This window comes from Monodelphis domestica, chromosome 1 (assembly GCF_027887165.1).
Source record: "Monodelphis domestica isolate mMonDom1 chromosome 1, mMonDom1.pri, whole genome shotgun sequence".
NCBI lineage: Eukaryota > Metazoa > Chordata > Mammalia > Didelphimorphia > Didelphidae > Monodelphis > Monodelphis domestica.
In genome coordinates, this window is record NC_077227.1 from 557,662,529 (window position 1) to 557,686,173 (window position 23,645).

The 23,645-nt window shown below is 35.4% G+C and overlaps 1 protein-coding gene and 1 non-coding gene across 6 annotated transcripts in view; both read left to right on the forward strand.

Moving 5' to 3' along the window:
• The window catches only part of ARHGEF10 (Rho guanine nucleotide exchange factor 10), a 242,570-nt gene that overhangs the window by 15,157 nt on the left and 203,768 nt on the right, over window positions 1–23,645 (forward strand). For 4 of the 5 annotated variants that reach the window (XM_007476218.3, XM_007476220.3, XM_007476221.3 and 1 more), the window contains exon 2: window positions 20,373–20,461. In XM_007476218.3, coding sequence (XP_007476280.2) covers window positions 20,425–20,461 — 37 coding nt within the window. In that variant the 5' untranslated portion in view covers window positions 20,373–20,424. Of the gene's footprint in view, window positions 1–4,261; window positions 4,518–20,372; window positions 20,462–23,645 lie in introns of those variants that run through there. The other variant, XM_016428721.2, reaches the window with a different exon arrangement.
• On the forward strand, window positions 1,079–1,207 carry LOC130456781 (U6atac minor spliceosomal RNA). The gene has a single exon (XR_008915818.1). It is a non-coding gene; the product is annotated as a U6atac minor spliceosomal RNA (small nuclear RNA).

The following is a 23,645-nucleotide window of genomic DNA, read 5'->3' on the forward strand; positions in this document are numbered from 1 at the left end:
CTTCCTTCCCTCCTCCCAACTTGAGAAGGTAAGCAATTTGATATAGATTATATATGTGCAATCATGCAGAACATTTCCATATTATCCATGTTGCAAAAGAACACAGGGACAAAAATAACCCAAGAAAAATAAAGCAAGTAAAAAATATTCTTTGATCTGCATTCAGATGCCATCAATTCTGTTTCTGGATATGGATAGCATTTTTCATCATAAGCCTTTGGAATTGTCATGGATCATTATATTGCTGAGAACAGCTAGTCCATTCACAGTTGATCATTGTATAGTTTTGTTGTTACTGTCTTTCACTTATTCTTCAACCTTTTCCTGACCCCTTAAATTGAATATTCTCCAAGGGTCTCTCTTTGGCCCTCTTCCCAGAATTACAGAATTTCGGATTTGGAAGGATCTCAGTAAGCAATCTGAGCCAACACACACCTGAAGAAGATCCTTTCTAGGTCCTAACCACCAACTGGTGTTCTAGCTAGAAAGAGCTCCATCAAGGGGTACTTCCCTGCCTCCTGGGCAATTCATTTCATTTTCAGATCATTCTAATTTTTTTATATATTTTATTTGATCATTTCCAAACATTATTCATTAAAGACATAGATCATTTTCTTTTCCTCCCCTCCACCCCCCATAGCCGACACGTAAATCCACTGGGCATTACATGTTTTCAGATCATTCTAATTTTAAGAAGTTTCCTTTCTTTAACTAAAATATTTATCTCTTCAATCTCTACTTTTTATCTCTTATTAAGAGTTCTATTTTCTGTGGTCCAGATGAATAAATCTGTTCCTTTTTCAGTATAATAACTCTTCCAATATTTGTCATTCCTCTTTTTCCCTCCCAAATCTTTTCCAGGATTAGTTGATCTGTTTAGCATGAACTCATTTCCTTAGCACCCAACTAAGTAGAGGAGCTGGGGTACCTCCTTGCCTCCTGGGCAGCCCATTTCATTTTCAGATCATTCTAATTTTAAGAAGTTTCCTTTCTTTAAACCAAAATATTTATCTCTTCAATCTCTACTTGTTGGGTGCTACTCAGTCCTCTGGACTAGCTTATCAATGACCTTTCTAAAATACTGTATGAAAGGAGGGAAGGCTATCATTCCCCTTACTAAGGATGAAGGAAGTCCTAGGGTGCCTTTACAACACATTTAATATGTTAATGTATTGTCACTCACTCTGGAACCTAATGATATTCTTTTAGAGGCAGCATGGAGTAGTGGATAAGCTAGAAAGAACAAGGGCCAAATACTACTTCAGACACTTATTAACTGTGTGACCCTGGGCAACTCACTAACCCTCTCTTTGCTTCAATTTTCCCATCTGTAAAATGAGGGTATTGGAACAGTGGCCTCTGACTGCCAGCCCTTCCAGCCCAAGGGTTATGATTGTATGTGGTGCCTAAAATTGAACACAAACACTGGGTGTTTGTTATTGGACCAAGGTAGAATATCACAGCACTATTTCCTCTTATTCCTGGAAGCTCTATTCTCTTCATGTAGCCACAAACTGTATTATATCTTTTGAGACTTGAAAATATTCTCTCCATTGGTGATCTCAGTTACCCTATGGCTTCAGTAACTTTTCTTCCCCCAAGTAGCTTTTTATGGAGATGATTAATACAACTCAGTTTCCAATTCTGATTGCTCTTCTGAACGTACTCCAGACATACATCTCAAAGTGCCTAAATGGTAACTACATCTAGGTGTTCCAAATCAAACTAAATAAATCTAAAACTGTATTATCTTTTCCCAAAATATACATCTTGTGACTTGACTATTTATATCTGTAGTAATCATGATTAACCTCCTTTCCCAGGTCTCGAATGTGTTCTCTACTTATTTTTCCAATTTACTCTAGAATCCAGCCAATTTGCATTTTTGTGTTCATCAAATGGAATGCTCCATTTCTTATCTTAGTGTCTTTGAAATGGTCATCCCTGTTGCCAGAAAGGGATTCTATCTTTCCCTCTGACTCAAAAACATTTTTTCCATTAAAAGTGAGCTCAGGAACCATTTATGAATGAAGACTAGAAGCATGTAGTAGAGTGAATAGAGCACTGAACCTGAAAACAGGAAGATCTGAGTTCAAATCCAGAATCATTTAATAGTTGTCACCTTGGGCAATGAAGTTAAAATTTATCTTCTTCAGTTTCCTAAGCTGTTGGTTGGTCATTATTCTTCTTACTTGAAGAACAAAATGACACCACTTTGTAATATCTTTTGATTTGTGCATAAATTGGATTTAAGTGAAGCAGAGTTACACAAAGTCCTCAGCCCCATTCTCTACCAGAGTCATGGAAAGTCTAATGGCAAGACAAAAGTCAAACTGACTGATGATGGTCATCCACACACTGGATGATTTTGACATGGCTAACTAAGCTCTAAAGGGATCTATAGTTTGCTGTCACCACCTTCAAATTGTTCTCAAATCTACCTCTTCTACTGGGGCAAATCTTCACATGTCTGGGATATTTAGCTCACAGTTGAGTCTGAAGCCAATTGGTTACCTTTAAACTGGTTTAGTCAACCTGCTAGGATAGTTTACTGAGGTATAGACACTGCTCATGCTACAGCTTCTGGGAGGCACAGGTGAGAGCTGGGTGGCAGATGGACACCAAAACAGGAAAGCAGCCCTTTCAGGACTTGGCAAGCCCTCACACCAGAGTACTAATCTTCCCTTCATGGTTATAAACACAGCTCCTTTACTCTTAGAAATGTATTCCATTCCCTTCATTGTTTTAATGTAGGAGCTGCTAAATATTATGTTCTTTATTGCATCTCCACAGTATTTAAACTGTTTCTTTTTAATTGCTTGTAGTATTTTCTGCTTAACCTGGGGAGTTACAAAAGTTAGGTCTAATGTTCCTATAAATTTTCCTTTTGGAATCTCTTACAAATTCTTTCCAGTTCTACTTTATCTTCTTATTAATTTTTTAAAAAAATTAAAGAATAGTATTTAAATTCTTTTTGATTATAACATTCAGGTAATCTAAGAATTCTAATATTGTCTCTTCTTAGTCTCTTTTTTCTATTTTAGTTGCTTTTGTAATGTTCCCTATATTCTATTTTTTTCCATTTTTAATTAGTTTTATTATTTCTTTTGGTCTTAAGAAATTATCAGCTTCTTCTTGCCCAATTCTAATTTTTGATAAATTATTTTTTTCAGTGAGCTTTGGATTTTTTTTTCTAGTTGGTTGATCTTTCATAATTTTCTGTATTTTCTTGCATTTTTCCCCCTAATTTTCCTTCAACTTTAATTATTTGTGTTTTAAAATCTTTTTAAAGCTTTCCCAAGAGCTCCTTTTGGTCTTGTGTACATTTTATAGTTTCTTTTAAAATTTAGAAGTGGATGCTATCTTTTCACCATCTTCTTTCGGAATATGAATTCTGACCTTTATTTCCAAAGACAATATCTGTTGTTGGGTTCTTTCTCATTGGCATACCCGTTTAAAAAAATTTTAGCCTCCCATTTCTTATTTGGCAGTTTTATTCAAGTATCAGGTTCTTCTCTCTGGAGATAATGCCTCAGAATTTAGTTTTTATTTGTCATTGTTATTATTTCCTATGCTCTCTGGAGGTTTCTGATCTCTTGGTTCTTTTAATTTCTATATTGTAAGTCAATAGCAAGGCTATCACTTTCAGTACTCTGGTTTCTCTAGAGGTTACAAACATGGAATAATGTCTCAGGGTTTAGTTTTTTGTTGTCATTGTTGTTATTTTCTGAGACCTTTAAGTTGGTTCTTTTAATATCTGTATTGAAATGGCATCATTTTCAACACTCTTACCCCTCTGTGGTTTCTTTAGAGGTTATAAATATCTTAGGCCTCATCCTAGACACAATCTTGGGATAATGTCTCAGAGTTTTAGTTTCTGTAGTTATTGTTTCCTGATCTCTTTGAGGGGAGGGGTCTTTGATCTCTTTGTTCTTCTAATTTCTATTTTGCAAGGGCCTTTACACTCTTAACATTCTTATCTCCTGTGGTTTCTACCTAGTCTGTAAGCATCTTCTTAGGTCTCTAGCCTGGACCAGCAATCAGGAGCTCCATTCTCTTAGGTTTTCCTCACTCATGTGTATTCATGCCTCTTCCCTTGTCACAGTTTGATACTGTCAGCACAGGTAGGCCCCATAGTCTTCCCCTCAGTCAGCCTCTCACAGTCAGTTGGTTGAAGGTTCTGAAGCTGAGGCTGTGGCCCACACAGCTGCTTCCAGGCCTTGCTGGCTGTTTATTCAGTTGTTAACCACCTAGAGTTGGTCTAGTTTTTCCTTAAGTTTTCTTACATTGGATAATGATTTCTCCTGACTCTCAGTCACTTTTGTAGCTTTAAAGTTCACTCTGAGGCACTATTGTTAAACATCTGTGGGGGGAATTTGGAGAGTGAAGTAATCTTCTGTCCTATTCCGCCATCTTTACAGAGTGCAATATAGACTTTTAATGAAAACAATCTCAGAAGTGTTCGTGTTTGAAGATTGTAGTAGTGCAGATTGCAGAAAGGCAAATCTAGACTTGAGGTAATGAAAAATTAAAGTTAATTAAAAAATAAAAAACGGAATGGGCTCTTTTGGAAGAGGACTGCCTTAGGAGTTTTCCTCTTGTTGGGGGTTTTCAAAAGCTAGCCACTAATTGGTTATATTGTAGTGAGGATTCTTTTCCAGATATGTATTGAACTTTATGACAATTGGGGTCCTTTCCAATAGTGATATCCTATGAATTATTAATTTGTTAAATTTATATATATATGCATATATATAGTAAAAATGAAAACTTACAATTTGGCTTCATTGCTTTGGCATGCTGGCTCAAGTTAATCTCAGTTTGGGTTGTATTATAATATCAATGATAAGGGTTGATGGTGAAGTGCTGGGTACATGTATAAATTGGATGAAACCTGTCACCAAATTGGGTTTCTAGGAAATGTTTCAATTATTGGTTAAGAAAGCACACCTTGTCTTCTGTAGGTTATCTTAGTAATTTGACCTTAAAAAATCTAACAGAGTATTTGTTTTAATGAAATTTGAGTATTGAACAGTAACTAGCTGGATTCTTCAAGTATGAGTATCCTTCTTAGAGCAAGGTAAGTTTGACACTTATAATAGTACATTGATTCCTTTTTGATTTCCAGGAAAATGTTTAATGGCCAGAGAATAAACAACACATTTTGACTCGGAAGAATAAAGATGTACCACTAAGTTATTCTTAGGGAACAATATTGGTACCAGAATGAGAACCTTTTTTTTTTTCTATTAAAAACACTCAGAGACAGGAACAATGAATAGAGCTCTAGATTTGGAACCAAGAGACTTGGTTTCAAATCTGGGCTGTGTTCCCTACTACTACTACTATATGACTCTGGGCAAATCATTTTTGCCTTTCTTTTTTTTTTAAACTTTTACTTCCTGTCCTAGTAACAATTCTAGGACAGAAAGGCAAGGGCTAGGCAAGCAGAGTAAGGGCAAGGCAATGGGGGGCTGAATGACTTGCCCAGGGTCACGTGACTGGGAAATATCTGAGGCCAAATTTGAATCTAGGTCCTCCTGACTCCAGACCTGATTCTCTATCTATTGTGCCACCTAGCTGCTCTCATTTTCATCATTTGAAGCCCTATTTTTCTTATCTATGAAATGAAGACATTGACTTATAAAACCATTTTTTAACTCTAAATTCTGAGATCCCATGACATGTGGAATAAATTAACTTAAAGCTCATACACAGGTAAAAAGCAAACTATAAGTATTATTTTTATTCTTTAAGAAATATACAGTATTAATTCACTTAACAAGAATTTATGATGTTCCTATTGCATACAAATTACTCTTCTGAGTCTACTTTTAAAATTAACCGTGAACCTATAACTTGATTTTGTGAATCCATTTTAACAGATATCTTCTCATCAGTGTAGATTCTTTCACCAGTGGTGACTTAATTGGGATCTGTAAGCCCTCTGATGCTAACTGATTTTTATTTCTGGTCTTCCAAAATTTTTCTATTGAAGATCTGTACAATGTGCTGTAGGCCTTCCCTTAATAGTACATGGATGCCATTGTAGGATGGAGAGAGGCCTCCCATTGTCTTCTCTCACTCCATGATCAGCCCATTCACTCCCTTTTCTGGGCACAGATTTCTTGGATGAGATCCTTTCTTGGGCAGAGTTATTGATTGCTTGCTATATCATAGTGTCTGCTTAGACCAAAGGATATTGTGGCATAGCCTCATCAGCCAACAAGCACTTATTAAGTACCTTAATATGCTCTAGTCCTGAATCTTGGGATTAGGAGTACAAAAAAATTACCGAAATTAGAAGGAGCTTACATTCGAATGGGAGAGACAAGTACACCGCTAAACATCTACAGATAAGAATAAAACGAATAAATGAGAATCTATGGAAAGTAGTTAAACCCACAAAGTAATCAGGGAGGGAGGGAGTAGCAGCTAGGGGGATTGAGAAGGGTTTCATGCAGAAGAACGGAGCTGGAGCTGTGAGTTAAGAAGGGAGAAGGGTACTCAAAGTCAAGAAAGACTACATTCTAACCATAGGAACAATGCTGAAGCACTGTAATGGGAAGCCATATGGTAGCATCTCTGAGGGTATTGGTGTTAAAAGAGGCATTTTTGAGTCAGAGTATGACTTGGAATTGTTAGCAACAACTTCTTATCCATTTGGAATGCCTCTTCTGCCAATGTTCTATATATGTACTTGAATAGATATACTAAGATCTGCATAGATCAGAAATCTTAGAAAAAGGTAATTTAGAGGGCAACAGTAACTACTGACCTACCCTGTCATCTCTAAAGTCTTTTATAGTGATCAGCACACATACAAGTGTTAACTTGATAAAAATACTAGAAGGGAACAGGCTGATCTTTGTAATTAATTTTCTACAGCAGACCCCATATTCAGAGCTTTGCAGAGACCATGAGAACCTCCTCTTTTGTTTTTATTAATTGAATGTGAAAATTTATGATTAAAAGTTTTAATTAGTAAGATATATTTTACTCAATAAAGCAAAACATACCCTAAAAGAATCCCATTCAACCAGATTTGTTGATTATGACAAATAAAAACTATAGTTCATTTTTATGTTTTGACCAATGAAGGAAAATGAAAGTCAACTGAGAAAATTTTTTAAAAAGATATATTAAGAGAAGAGAAGAGAAGAGGAGAGAATATGAATAAATGAGGGCTAGAAGGAAGTGAGGAAGATTCGAAGAAGAAAAAATAAGGAAAAAGACTAATAAATATTATCCTCTCAGCTCTTTCTTTTTTCATGTCTTTTTTTTTTAAAAAGCTTACCTTCCGTCTTGGAGTCGATACCATGTATCGGCTCCAAGGCAGAAGAGTGGTAAAGGTAGGCAATGGGGGTTAAGTGACTTGCCCAGGGTCACACAGCTGGGAAGTGTCTGAGGCCAGATTTGAACCTAGAACCTCCCATCTCTAGGACTGGCTCTCAATCCACTGAGCTACCCAGCTGCCCCCTCATGTCTTTTAAGAGTCTTTTTTCTTCCAAGATTGACCCTATATCTTAACCCAAATAGATGAATTCCCTGCTTTGCCATGGAAACTCTCTTTTCCCTTGGCTGCTGTTATTGGTTGTTGCCATTCCTTGGCCTCATCTTTTTTTAATTTTTAAAAAATCATACAATCATTTTTGAGTCATCTTAGTATCATTTCTACATAAGTATTAAATGTTGATTCAGGACCAAAACAGCATCTTCTGTGATCCAGGCATATCAACTCTGTAGTTCTATAATCTCCCTTCCCTGGAGCATAGAAGAATCTGCTATTATGGCCAATAGGACTTCTCTCTTTTTTGCCTAATTAACTCAGCCTTTTATTTTTTTCTTAGAGAATCTCTGAGCAAGAGATTATGAAGATGAGAAGAGAGTCTCTTGCCTTAATATTTCTTGAACTTTACTTTAAGAATTCTTAGATTCCCAGCTGTGTGACCTTGGACAAGTCACTTAACCCCCATTGCCTAGCCCTTACCATTCTTCTGCCTTGGAACCAATACACAGTATTGACTCCAAGATGGAAGGTAAGGGTTAAAAAAAAAGAATTCTTAGAGTTATATTTGTGAAATTTTATCCTAGAGAATAAAGAAAAGAGAGCATGGATATTTCAAATACTTAATTTCAGAAAATGTATTGGGTATAGAATGAATGGAAAGTGTTAGATTCTGTCATGACCTGGGTTTTTATTTCTGGCCCTAATACTTATTAGCTCCATGATCCTGAGCAAGTCATTGGACACTAATTTTCTCCTATATAAAATAATTATAGTAATTGTATTGCCTATCCTACAAGATTGTTCTGGAAAAAGTGCTTAGAAAACTTTAAGTGTCATATAAAAATGAAATGATAATAATAATGTCATCTATCCATAGAATACATTAATTTTATAATTGTGTCCCTACGTGAAAGATTGTGTGGTACAGTCAGAAGAGAGCTGGCCTTGTAGTCAGGAAGACCTAGATTCAAGTCCTACCACTGATATGGAATGATTAAATGATCATCAACAAATGACTAAATCTTTCAGAACCAAAGGCAATTCTCATTATTAAATTTCTGAGGAATTACTCCTGTGCATCAGTGGAAGGAATTTCTATGCTGTTGAGTTCCCTACACTGATTCAATAACAAGTCCTGACCAAATCTAGCCAGTGGATCAGAAATGCCCTTTCATTCTCAAAAGATAAACTGAATGAATGCATAACTTATTAATGCTATTTATTTTTATTAATAACAAAAATGTACAGTAAAATATGGATAGCCCTTTGTAAAACTCATCTATATTTGATCCCTTTTATTAAAATTATATTTTTCTTTCCAAAGTCAAAGCCACTGCTAGTGTCATTTATTAAAGTGCATTGTTTCTTCAGCTAGAAACTCATTAGGTATATTTACAGATAGGAAAATCTATGTTTAAATGTAGCAAAGCTTCCTTACCGTATGAAGAAATGAACATTTATGTTTTTCAGTAGCTCTAATGATACACCTAAAAGTGATTTGAAAAACCTCTGCTCTATTCGACGTACATTAAGATGTTCTCATACATGCACACATGTGCAGATCTTGCCTTTATATCCTACTGTAGAAGCAGCGCCTTTTTATTTGAAATTCCAATGCCATGTTCTTTTTATTCTCCTTCCAGCAAAACCAGAATCTAATGGGTGTCTTGGAATTGATTTGTAGCCTAATGGTTCAGAGAGTGTTGGATCTTCTTAAAAATTGTTCCTTTTTATGTTATATTTATACTTTATTTATTTCCTTTATGCTTTATAGCTTTGGAGACAATTGAAGATCACTTAATACCTGTTTATTTGCAGGTAAAAATGCCCAATTATAACTGATAATTTAGTAATTGCTTAACCATATTCAGTTATTTCTTTTCCTAACTGGTTGGTGTATGGAAATTCAGCTTCAATCTAAAAGGACTATAAATAACAATAAAGTCCAAAAAAGTAAAAAGAATGTGATTTATACTAAGTATATATACTGCCATAAAAGTGGATTCATGCTTCATTTCAGATGGGAGACGGACAGTTATTCAGCCCTTGTTCTGTATGTGGTCCTTAATAATATTGTATTATAATAATAATAATTGTTAATATTTACATAGCCCTTACTATGCTCCAGATTGATTTAAGCACTTTATAATTATATTTTTTGATCCTCACAACATCCTTATTAAGTAGGTGCTATTATCATCCCCATTTTATAAATGAGAAAACTGAGGGGAAAGTGACTTTTCCAGAGTCACATGGCTATTCTTTGAGGTCAGATTTGAAGTCAGGTCTTCCTGACTCTAGGTCGGACACTCTTATCTATTATACCACCCCATTGTCCAAATACCAGAACAAAACAGAAAAAGAAATTATAATTTCATTCTATATCTTGATTAGATCTGTTTTTTTTTTCAGTCTCTGAATCTTGGAGGCAGCTAGGTACTCTAATGGGTAGTGTTGGACTTGGCATTATGAAGATTGGGGTTCAAATCTCTACTCTGGTGCTTTGGAGGACAGTTCTTAATCACTTTCAGCCTTAATTTTCCCCATATGAAAAATGGGTATAATAATAGTCCCTACCTTACAGAGTTGTGAATATGAAATAAAATAACATGTATAGGATTTTGGGGACTCTTAAGCACTATATATGTGCTAGCTGTTAACTATCATTTTTATGAAAATGGTAAATAGGACATTTAATGAGTTTGCTTAAATGAAATTTGTAAGTTTCAATGAAATGAACTCTTTGGGCCACTGGGTGGGATTCTATCACTAAAATATTTTGGCATGGGTGTCTACATTCCATTCCTTTCCTCCCTTCATTTGGCATGTGCTATGAATAACAGCAAACCAATTACATATACATACACACATATATGTATAGTATCCAGACAGTTTTTTTGACTTAGGGAATGCTCCATGAAGCAATTGCACTTATAAATAATACTGATGGCAATAATTTACGTGTTTGGATGTATAAAGTATATATATATATATTTAAAAGTATACATACTTTTAAATATATACATATACAGATACTTTAAAATATATAAAGACTTTAAAATATATACATAACATATAAAACCTGTAATATACACATTAATATATTATAAAATCTAGAATACATATAAATTGATATACTATATTATATAACATATTATATAAAAGAAAAATATAAATATATAATATAATAAATAGAAATTTTAAAAATATATACTTTGAAAAACCCTTCCCTTCTGTTTTAGAATCAATACCAAGTATTGTTTCCAAGGCAGAGGAGTGATAAGCGTGATTGGGTCAAGTGACTTGCCCAGGGTCACAGAGCTAGGAATTGTCTGAGTTCAAATTTGAACCCAGGACCTCTCACATTTAGGCCTGGATCTCTATCCACTAAGCCACCTGGCTGCCCCTTATATAATATTTTTTAAAAAAGGATTTCCCCATGCTGCATATAGTACAAGTATTACTATTGCAATTTTATACAAACCAAACCTGAGACTCTGAGAGATTTAGTGACTTGCCTGTGATCTCATATTTAGTAGTTTATGATAGGGCTCCATCCATTCTCCTTTCACATTTAAGTTCACAAAAATAGGGACATGGACCCAAACCAGTGTCAGACAAAATTGAGAATTTGAAAAAGTTAACTTTAGAGTTTATTGTTCCCCACATTTAGGAAAGAAATTCTACTCTCCTAGTTCCCTCTAGTGGGATGAAAATTATTCCAATTATTTAATGTTTCCCCCTTGAGTTTTTGCATTTGAAAAAAAGATGCTATAGAGAGGAACAAATCAATTTAATATTTCAGAAGGTGCCTCTGGACATATAGTAAGGAGGATCTAGATTTGAGTCAAGTCTCAGGGCAAATCCTCCTCTCTGAGCCTCACTTTCTTCATCTATAAAATGGGGATATTAGTCATACTTATCATACAGAACTGTTGTAAGACTCAGAAGAGATGTGTATGTATGTGTGTGTATATACAAATACATACATATATGTGTACCTACTTTGAAAACCTTAATGACTTCAAATAAATAGTAGCTGCTAATATTATTAAAATGAAATTTGAGGGCAGAGAACTTGGTTGCAGCCTTCCAATTATCCTCTTTAGGGGCCAATCACCCACAAGGCTGTGCTTGTCAAGAACTGGATTGCTTAGAGATTTGCAAACCTTAAAGAACTTTGTAAATATGGAACAGGCTTGTTATTGCTTTGTCCACTGTCTCATGTTGGAAATAGGCTGAGTTGGTATAATTGCTATTATTTTGAAACAGCGTCCTGCTTGTAATGTTATTTCTTGAACCAATTTCTCTATTATTGTTGGGAATATTACTGTGCTCATTTGAGGTAGAGATGATTTTTAAAAATATAACCTGAGGGGAGGAAAATCTTTGTCAGAGAATTCATCCTATTAAATCTGGAGTTTGTTGAGACAGGTACTGCTTCAGGCTAGCAGTGTAGATAGACAGTCCAGCCCATCAATTAGTTTTACCAGCTCACCCTGTTCCAGAAGTTTCCTCCTGAACTATTCAACAACAAATTCAATTCAACACACATTTTTATTTTTTTTAATTTAAAATTTTTTTAAATTTTATTTAATTAGTCAATGTAGAACATTTTGCCCTGGCTACAAGAATCATATTCTTTCCCTTCCCTACCCCCACCCCATCTCATATCCAAAATGCAATTCCATTGGTCAACACACATTAAAAAAATACCTACTCTTTTTAGCACCTTATACTATACATTAAAGATGAAAGATGTTAAGAAAGAATTATTACTGCCCTCCTGGAGCTCAGACTTTTTTTTAATTCATGGTATATCCATAGATAATTATAATACATATCATTTCATAAAAAATTAAGTAGAGTGAATAATAGCAATGATAAAACAGAATAAGCATTCACTTCTTGGCTGGTGGTACATTTTATATAACTACAGCTGTGATCATGTGGCTATGGACTTCTGAATGGAGAATTGGAGAGGTCCTCCCAGAATTTCCAGTTAAGGAAGATGCCCAGGCCAGCTATCTCTTCCTTTCTCACTTGGCCCTGCTCCTTTGGACTTCTCCATCCTGACTCCAGGAAGCTTATCATCTCCAAAGTTCAGCTTTGGTACTCACACACTTCATCAATACTATCTACTCCTCTGAATGGAGGTCAGAGCGCTTCCCAGAACCTCTGGTGAAGGAGGGCATCCACGCCAGCTATCTCTTTCCCTTTCCACCCAGTTTCACTTCTTTTTGGAGTTCTCCATCGTGCCCTGTTGCTAGGTACCTTCCTCCTCACTGAGCTATCAACTTCTTCTGAGGTATTGTCTTTCCTCATTAGATTGGAAAATGTTTCCTGAGGTCAGAGATTGCCTTTCTCCCATGTGTACCATCAGCACTTAACCACAGTGCCTGGTGCATAGTAAGTACTTAGTAAATATTTATTGACTGGGTGGCTGACCATAGATTCAGGTTTTTGGAGTTCCTACTTCTAAACAGCAGCAAGAAATAGTTTGTTATTTCCTTGTTGATGCCAGCTGGAAGATGTCAGTGCATTCTTATACTGTTTCTAAAAAACCACACTTTAATTAGTGATGACTATTAAAACATGATCCAGGAAACTAAAAAGTGACTACCAAAAGAAAATAGAAACTAACATATCCTAAGGTTATACATTTAACAGCCTAGGAAGTCACTCCCAATACAACCCTTATGCAGCAGTTGCCAAATTATTATCATCCCTGAGCTGTTGAGTCAGAGCTCTCACAGACTTGCAGCTACTTGTTATAGTTTTCTTCCTTTGCTTTTATTTTCCTAATATATTTCTTGCTTAGCTAAGTTGCTCTTTTTAAAAACTTTTTCTTATTTGAGTTTGCAGACATTTGGAGTCATCAAAAAGACATTGATTGATTTAAGTAACCGATGACCATAAATTACTTTGTAACATTGAATTGTCATGTAATGTCCCACAATATGGTATAATTTTGAAGAGTTGCCATGTGGTATAGGGGTTAGAATTGTTCTGTTGACAATACTAGGAGCAATCAGTGGAAGTGACAAAGAGGCAGATTTAGGTTAAATGTCTAAAAGTGGAATAGGTTGCCTTGGGAATTAGTAATTCCCTCTCATTGAAAGTCTTCAAGAAGTGTCAGATCATTTTTAGAGATAATGTAACAGAGGTTCTTTCCTTATTAGGTGTGGATTACACTGAAAGACCTTTGAGGTTCTTCACACCTCTGAGAATCTGTGATTTTCACCTTAGCTTGACTGAGAATGACAGACTCAAAAGTCCAGGATAAAATAAAATTAAAATAGCAGGAAAGAGGAAAAAGGGAAGACCTCATCATCAGCCAAAAAACTACTTATCTAGGGAATTAGGATGTTTTCTTTTTAAACCTTTTATAGATTTTCTGGTCAACTAGCATGAATTGGGTAACTACTTGGCAAGAAACATGTAGCCGTGATTCCTGTTCAGGTGCAGGTTGAATTAGATGGCCCCATGAGGGCCAAGTGTGTCATATCAGTGATCTTTTTGAAAATGATTGTGACTGATATGATGCACATATTTATGTTGGAATTGGGAAGAGAAAGCAGAGTTGGATTCCTTTTTGACTGTAAAGTGGTTTCCTCAAAGAGTCCCAGAACTTTGCTTAAAGGTTTGGATACTTGGTGAATAATACTAAAATTAAGGGTTCAAACCTCAGATGACTTTGCACACAAAGGAAATTTGGTGACCAGGATCCATTTGGTTCTCATCTTTACCCAGTGATAACAGTATGAATGCTTACTTTAGGACATCTCATCGATAAAATTGATGCATTGTTATCTGTCTAGCAATGAATGGCCATTCAGTGGGTCCACACAGATTTGGGCACACACTTATCCTATCCTGAACCTAGCCATATTTTTTGGATCAGGTTTAAACCTGGAGCTCTTGGTCTCTGATGTAAGGGCTTACTTTTCATACTTTATTGGCTTGTTAAACCTCCCCACCCTAGTTATTCTAGGATATTTTTCACTATACTAAATTAGATTACAACTCACAGTTTAGATTATGGCTCACAGGTCTAGGATTTACTCTCCCTCCAAAGGGGGAAGTTCTAAAGGCATCCAATGTACAATATGACTTGGGTATTAAGATAGTTGTTTATTCCTTCACATAAAACAGAATGCTAAACATAAATTACAGTGTACATTAACAAAATTAATATAACTGATGGGATGCAGTAATTTAATAGACTTTTTGTCACAGTCTTCTGAGAGGCTAATATTTAAACCTCATCAAAACATAAAGAAGTTTGCAGAAGAATTAACTAGGCATTTTATGTTTCATTTCAGCTAGACACTGTCTAAACACTTCCTGGTACATATCTGTTGGTAAAACAAATCTAGCATACTCTAATCTTTTTTCTGATGGCTGTCCTCTTCAATGTGGAAACTTCTGCCATCTCCCAGTTCTTTGTAGACACCCAAGCCTTCTTGACTTTCAGCCTCACAAGGTTCTTTCTAAATTTGAACATATTCACCTGGGGTATTTGTTTGTCTGAAATCAGGAAAGGACAAACACAAATAGGCAGAGACAGCCTATTTGTCTCAGGGTAAACCTGCCTCGTTGAGTTTGGGCTCTCTGTGGGGACCAATGGCAGGATCAGCATTACATGGGGTAGAGAAGGAACCCGTCCTTTCTCATTCCTCTCTGACATCATATTGTGGAGATGTGAAGAGATGGAGAAAAGAGGGTAGTTTTTTAGGTGGGGAAGAAAGAACCCAATTGCTCCTTTTTGTGCCTCTGTTAAATCATCCATTAGTCCAAGTCAGTAACTAATGAAAGGATTCTTGGTCATCTTAAAGTGCCAGTCCTTTAGTCCTGAGCCATATCTGACTAAAATCAAGTGTTCTCCCTCTTCATAATTTTCTACATTATTGCCTAGAGCCAGGAATAGGAACTGAGCATGCTTCTTGAAAATGGGGGAGGGATTCCTGATATATTAAAAAAATGAATAAAAGAAAAAAATTATCAGCAGCTATCTTCCAGGAACCATTCTAGGGTTTGAGGTTACAAATTCAAAAATGAACAGTCCCTTCCCTCCAGGAGCTTATATTCTAATAGACATAATACATATTGGATAGCTGTGCCCAAGAGAAGGAATTTTGGAATAGTAAATCCAGGAGTATGAATAAAAACAGAGGGTACCAATTTTTATGCTCCTTGCAGTATCAATGGTAATATCAATTTGATTACTGATCCCAGAAGAATAGGTAGAAAGCTGGGAGTAGAGATTTGGGAGAGATATAATGATTGGAATGAGATACATAGTTTGGGGTCAGAAAGATATGGGTTAGTTGAGTTTTCACTTGATTCCCAATTAAATAAACTCAGCCAGTCCCAGGATGGAGTCCTGAAATGCAAAGTATTAACTGCCCCAGGTTTGGGATGAGAAGGCACAATCTCTGGTGAGTTGTAGAAAGTGGATAGAAGAGGAAATAAAGTAGACTAGATGGCAAGATGTTTGGGTAGATCCTGGTTTCCAGGATATCGTAAGGATAGGATGGAATGGGACACATGTCTTAGAATGTAAAATCTTTGAGTGGGGACATTTTTTGTTTGTTTTGTGTATTTATATCTCCAGGGGATACAGGCACAAAAGAATTGGCATACAATAGGTGCTGAATAAATGTTTTTTCATCCATTCAAGCCTAAAGTGCCTACCTTATAATACTGTTATGTGGTTCAAATGAGAGTGCATATAAAGAACTCAGCACATTTTAAAAGCAATATATCACTATCTTCCATAATTATAATGATATTTGGTAATATATCCATGGATAGTAACTATTATTTATGTAGATCTTCCTTCAAAGGGTGCAGATGATCATTCTCCCATGTCTTCTCCTCCTGTGTATTTCTTTTCCATGACTTTCTGTAAGTCCTTCTTAGGGATTGGCTCAATTCCCTGGAAGTCTTTCTTTAGTTTAGTAATTCATGGATGTCAGCCCTTGAGCCACCCATCTGTTATTCCTTACTTTTGATCTGTGACCACCCAACCTCCTTTTTGGGTCCTCCATATCCTCCCTGATATCTCTTGCGACACTTATTATTCACAAGGTATCATGGGTAATATGTTGGATCCTGTATTTATACCCACCATGTGTCTTTCCATTGCCCCCTGGGTCACTTGTAATCTTAATTCTTCTGCATGAATGAAAAGAAGTCTAAATATACTTGTAATGAGATCATCCCTCAGAGTCATTGGATTCTTTCTTTAGTTGAATATGTCATTTTGGTTTTAGTATGTTTACTAGAATGAAAAATTATGCCTTTTTTTTGTTTAAAACTACAGGCCAAATGCACAGTGAAATCACAATTAAAATGCTTAAATTAGAAAGCCAAATAAATAATTCAAATAAAGAACAGCAGCCAAGGTCATCATTATCTCTTGTTATAGCTTCATTATAAGTAAATTAATATTGAAATATAGCAATCAATTTCCCTAGATTGAGATGAGAGGGATTTCCCTAAATATACCTTGATCACAAAAACTTGTCAGTACTTATTCCCATCTCCTGCCCCCTCCCAGTATATACCTATGCACATGTGACCAAATTAGAAAAAAATTTCTTAATTAAGACTCTTGTCTCTGTGAGACATTCAATATAAGTCTCTGCTTTCTTCCAGTTGTGAAAACAAACCTTCCTTCTTTTGCTCACTATTTCAATTATAGTCTGGCCTGAGAAGACAAAAATAATGATAAAGTGATATGAAGTTTGCAAAACACTTCACATATGTTGCCTTATTTATCCTTTAGCAACCTTGAGAGGGAGAATTATTCTCACTTTTATCTCCATTTTAAAGATGAAAAAACTGAGGTGAGAGGTTAAATGATTTGCTTGTAATTCTATAACAAGTAAGCCTGTAAGCAAGTTTCTGGTGCTTCTAAGTCTATTGTTAGCTCAGTTTCTTCTATACCACTTTAATTATTAAGATGAATTGATAATAAAATAGAAACCATATTTGTTTACTGTTTATAAATACTGTGATGCTGTTACTTCCTTACATCTTAGAAGAAAACTAGAATTCACAAAAATTGGGGAATTCAATAGTTTGTAATAATCAAATAATGACCATACTTTTAGGATACCTTGCCGTATATAAGGAAACACTGTGATAAACACTGTGATGGTGACTAAGAAATGTCACAGTTCTAGCTCTCCAAAAGCTTAGGCTATATATCATATATATGTATATATACATATATGTAAATTTTATTTTACTTTATGGGATAATGAATGATTGCTTTCAAATGAGTGTTAAAGACAATTAATGTTATCATGGTTCAGGAAGAGATATCTTCAAGCCAGGGGTAGTCAAGGAAAACTTTGTTCAGGAGAATGGAGCTGAGCTGGACTTTGAAAAATGAGTTTGATTTACAAAGGGGGAGAGAAGGACATTCTATGCAGAAGGAAAATGTGACTGAAGGTATTTTAATTTTCATGTCTGGGTAGGAAAGAATGTGTGTGGGGAAAATGATGAGTTTAGCTGGAGTAGCGGATTAGAATAAAATGAAGAGCAAGTTCAAATAAGTACATTTAAATGAAGGCAAGGAAATTTAATGTAGTCTATTAGGCACAAAGATGGAAGCTTATGAGGTAAATTCAGTGGAAAAAAGTACTTCATTGGGAGTCATTAGATACCTTTAGTCTAAGTACTGTCATTTTTCTAGCTCTATAACTTTGGCAAGTAAATAGAGTTCTTTGATTTTCAATTTTTCCATCTGTCAAATGGGATGATATTTGAATTACTTACATCAGAGGGTTGTTGAGGATTAAATAAGATAATGTTTTCAAAATACTTTGTAAGCCACAAAATTTTAAATAAATTTAAGCTCTTATAAATATCTTGAATTTGTAGATCACCATAAACTGTAATATAAGGTGGTGCCTGTAGTACTAAGTGAACCAAACAATATTTTTTAAATAAAACAAATTCTTTTTAAACCCTTACCTTCTAACTTTGAATCAATACTGTGCATTGCTTCCATTGCAGAAGAGCAGTAAGGGCTAGACAGTGGGGTTTAAATAACTTGCTCAGGGTCACACAGCTAAGAAGTGACTGAGGTCAAATTTGAACCGAAGACCTACCATCTCCAGGTCTGGCTTTCAATCCAATGAGCCACCTACCTGCCCTGACACTTCTTCTTCTTCTTTTTTTTTTTAAATAAAAATTAATTCAGGGGAATAAAAATCACTCAAGTCAGCACCTTTTATATGTTACTGCCAAGGTCCAAATTGCTACTTATCCAAAACTTGGGCCCCAGTATTCGCAGTCTGGTTAGTATGAGTGGGGGAAAGTGTAGAAAAATAAGTCATTATACTGGCCTTAGAGGGGCCAAGCAGTTGTTGGCAGAGATTCTTCTGGCTGAAGGTCAAGCTTTTTAAGCTGTCAGCATTTTAACCCCTGCCCCTTGCCTCCCTTATAATTGCGTTTTTGCTGCTTTTTATCTTAAGGTTCTAAAATACAAATAAAATTAAGAAGATATCTGCCTCTCTGCCTAACCTATTGGTTTGATCACAGTTGTGTGTCAACAAGAACCTGAGATATGACATATACAAAATAAACAATTGGTTAGCTATCGCTTTTTGACATTTTCAACTGACCGCTTTGACTTCTGTTGACAGATACTTAGGAATTATTAAGAATAGTAGCAAGAAAATAACATATCTTCAAAAGATTCTTATCTGAAGGAAACAATATGTTCCAGAATGTACCCCACTTGTTTCATGATTTTAATTTCCTGAGAAGGCATGGAGATTCTTACCATTGGTGAGAGAGGATGTATCCAGGGTGATCAAGTTTAGAGCTACATTTACTCATAAAGGATTTAAGCTGGTAGACTATTAATGAGTCAGGTCTGAGCCTACAAAAAATATTAAAATTCTTTTAAGATTTTCTAGAAGTATGCAGGTTGTAAGGCAGCATTCAGATGAGGGGCAAGAGAATAAGAAAGACAATAAATACTCTCTTGAAATTGTTAGAGGTTTAGTGGGATAGAAAGAAAAGGCATTTGTGTGAATTTAACTGTTTTTTTTTTTACTCCCTCTTGACAATTAAGTCCCACCCCACCCTCCCTAGTGAAAATACCCTTTTCGTCTTTCAGATTCATAGAAGACAGGCTCATTGGACTTAGAAGAGGAAAGGACCACCTTAGAGATCATCTAGTTCAAACACTTTCAATTCAGTTTATTGAGGGGAAAATAGCAGCCTAGAGAGTTTATGAGGCTTGTCCAAGGTGACACATAGTAAACAGTATCTTCAGCTAATAAAATCATAGATTGAGAGAAGGAAGGAATCTTAAACACAATTCAGTCTAACCTCTAACCTCCTCCCTTTACAGATGAACTGAGGCCCAGAGGCATTAAGTAATTTGGTCCAGCAAAGGAGAAGAGCAGAGACTTGAACTAAAATCTCCTGATCCTGAATGCCTTATTCTTTCCTGTTATCCCTAAAAAGATAAGATGCCACTAGGTGGCAAGGAATACAGAAAACTGGAGCTGGAGCCAGATAGACCTAAGTTGAAATCCAACCTCTGATATTTATGACCCTTAGCAAATACTTAACATCTATCTATCTCAATTTCCTCATCTGTAAAATGGAGATAATACTAACACCTAACTCACAGGGTTATTGTGAAAGTAATTGGAGATAATATTTGCATGATACTTTGTGAACCTTTGAAGTACTACATAAAATGCTAGTTATTATTTGCATAGTGCAACAATCCTTTTAGTGAGGATATATCTGAAGCATTTATGGTAAATCCAAGGATATCTGAAGTCGAAACTCATCTTTATTTATTTATTTTTTGTCTTTCTTACAGGCACCCCCAGTGAGTTAAGAAAGTAAAGCAGTGCAGAATTGCAGAGGGTAATATGGATCCAGAGGAGTTTCCTCCTCCTCCACCTGAAGGTAAATTAAATGTTCTGATACATTTGGGCCATCCTTAGAGGATAGCAATTAGAGCTGGTTTCTTAGGGCCTTAACTTTTTGGGACTGTCATGAAGGTGATGTCTGTATACTGACTCAGTAAAGCAACCTGTAGGAAAAAAGGACATGTTACCTTTAGCTAATATTATTTTTTAAAAAATTAAAAAAGACTTGAAACTCTTATACCATGAATTTAACTTCCTCCTCTCTGCAAGGCAGGTATGTGGGATTTCTCTTTTAAGACATTGCAATCAGAATAATTTAATGAAATCATGTAATCTGGGATATGGAGGAACCTTAGAGGTCACCTGGTACCACTAATTCATTTTGTAGATGATGAAACTGAAGTCTCAAGAAGTGAACTGATTTTTAAAAAAATATTTTTTCAATTAATATTTAATTATTTCTCTCACACCTTCAATTAAAAAGAAACAGAGGAAAATAAACTCATTTATACAAACATACTCAATCAAGCAAAACAAATTCATACATTATCAATATTAAAGAAATTATGTTTCTTCTGTTTTCACTGTTAGGAGGTAATGATTGATCATTGTTTTGATCAGAGTTAAGTCTCTCAAAATTGTTTGCCTTTACAGTGTTGTTATTGTATAAACTGCTCTCCTGGGATAGCTCATTTTATTTTTCATTAATCCACCCAAGTTGAAATGCCTCTTCCAAGTTCACGTATCTCTTTAAGTGACAGAGTTTTCAGGTTGATTATTATGAAGAAAGCTTCAAGCATTATAGAAATTTTAGGTGCATTTTTTTATTTGGATGTCTAATTTCACTAATGTGAGGAGCTCTGAGTATGGGAAATAGTTCCGATAATGCAGATCAGCAACTCATCTGAATGAGCAAATGACTTCCCATAATCATAAAAGCAATATGTATCAGGATGAGGACTAGAACTCAGGTTTCTCTGACTCTTTGCATAACTATATTCATTATGTCATATTGCTTTTCATTATTATTATCATCTTCATTCTTCTTATATTAGGTGGAGTCACCATGAATTTGTAGCTTCCTTCCCTCCCTAAGGCAGGTGTGTGGGACTTCCCTTTTAAATTCTCATTGTAATTAGAATACTTTCTATGAAATCACAGATTCCAGATCTCTAAGAAACTGGTTTGACTTCCTTATTTTGTAACCAATGAAACTGAGGTCCCAAGAAATTGTCCCAATGACTTTATATATCCCAACACCTTTTTTTTCAGTTAACAAATTTCCAATTACAAAAATTTTTTGCCTGCCCAAGAAGTCCACTAAAGAATAAACATAAAATAAACATAGCAAGATATTGACTTGTTGCCAGTACAATTAGGGTGATAGGGATGATGTCCATTTTGTTCTATGCCTACATAGTTTTGATTTCTTCCATTGTCTCTATGGCATATTTTGAGAGGGCTGCCTGTACTTCCACTTTTGGATTCTTGCTATTTCACAGGCTCAGTCTATGGCCAAACCAATGTCAATTACATTTGAAAAGTCCACTAATATGGACCTATTGTCAGTATTTAGTATAGTCTTATGAAGTGGTATCTGTTTGTTCCTGAAGTATTTCTATAAGTCCTACAGCTAATCCTTCTGGTTTGTTCTTCATCATCTCATTGTTAGTATGGCCTAGAAAAACTGGAAAATGAATCTTCTCTAATATTTACCAGATCTGGAGCAATCAGTTTTTGTATTCTGCATTTGACAAAAGATAATAAAACCTATTCGAAAGAAAACATAACAACAACATTCTCTAATACTTTGAGCTGACTAAAAATGAATTGAGCTGCTTTGGGAGGACAGTGTGTCCCACCCACTCCCAGAAGTCTTCAAATAGAAATTGAGTGACATGTGTCAAAAATGTGAATGGAGTTTCTGTGTAGCTACATCTAACACTAATTCCCATGTTTAGCAACAGAACAGAAGGGGAAGGGAAAGGAAAAAGCATTTCTATAGCACCTACTATATGCATTACTCTAAGCACTTTTCCTAAATATTATCTCATTCAGTCTTCACAACAACCCTGCAAAGTAGGTGCTATTATGATTTCCACTTTATAGCTGGGGAAACTGAGGCAAACAGAAGTTAAGTGACTTACTTAAAGTCACACTGTAACAAGTAAGTGACTGAGGCTGAATCTGAACTTGTGTCTTTCCAAATCTAGACTCCATTGTTATAGCTCTTCTGCCATTAGTTGTCTCAAGGTAACTTAGAGGTCATCTAGTCTAATTCCTTCATTTTATGGAAGAAGAAATAGGCCCAAAGTGGTGAACTAATATGCCCAGGGTCAGACCAAACAATGTACTAGTGGAAAAGCTGGGGGATTCAAACCTAGGTACTTATTTTTACAAATTTAGTGGCTCATTCCACTAGATCATACTGATTCCTAAAATAGCACTAGCATTCTTTCTCTCTTTTTCACCTGCAAACCACAGCAAAGCAATGTATCAACATCTCATTTTATGTGTGTGTTTTGTACCCAGTCAGATCAAAAGTTCTTTGCTTGACTGAATGAATAAATAACCAAGTAAAGCATTTATTAAGTGTTTATTTTGTACAAGGGACTTTGCTAAGCATGGAAGATAAAAATAAAAGATTGAGACAAGCATTGACATCAAGGAGCTCATATTCTAACAGAGGAGACAATATAGTATAGAAAGTTTCAGCTACCAGTCAGTTGGAAAGGTCTCTTTGTTTTTAGGGTACAGTTACAAAATAGATGATAATGTCTCTTCTTTAATGTTATTTCCACAGCTGTTACAAAGATAATGTACTTTCCATCCCTTCTGTATCCCTTTCCTTATGTGGACCACTAACTTAAATTCTCCCCTCCCATTGGAGAAATATATAAAAGAAAAAGAAGTTGCAAAATCCATTCCTGTGATCTAATATAATGTCTCCAATTAATGGTGAAACTTGAAGACTATTTTGTAACTGTACATGTGTGCTGAGCCTAGTTTTTATTTTCAAAACAGTTGTTTTTCCTTGTTAGAAAAAATAGCTTATAATTTATGATTGGAGAGAGTAAAATTTGGAGCAATTGGTAGAATTTACAGAAGTAAGTATTGATTCAAAATAAAGAAGAATTTACCAACATCTAGAGCTGTTTAAAAAATCCTGACCTGCTTTGTTTCAGGGCAGTGTTCCACATCCCTAGAAATGCTATGCCACA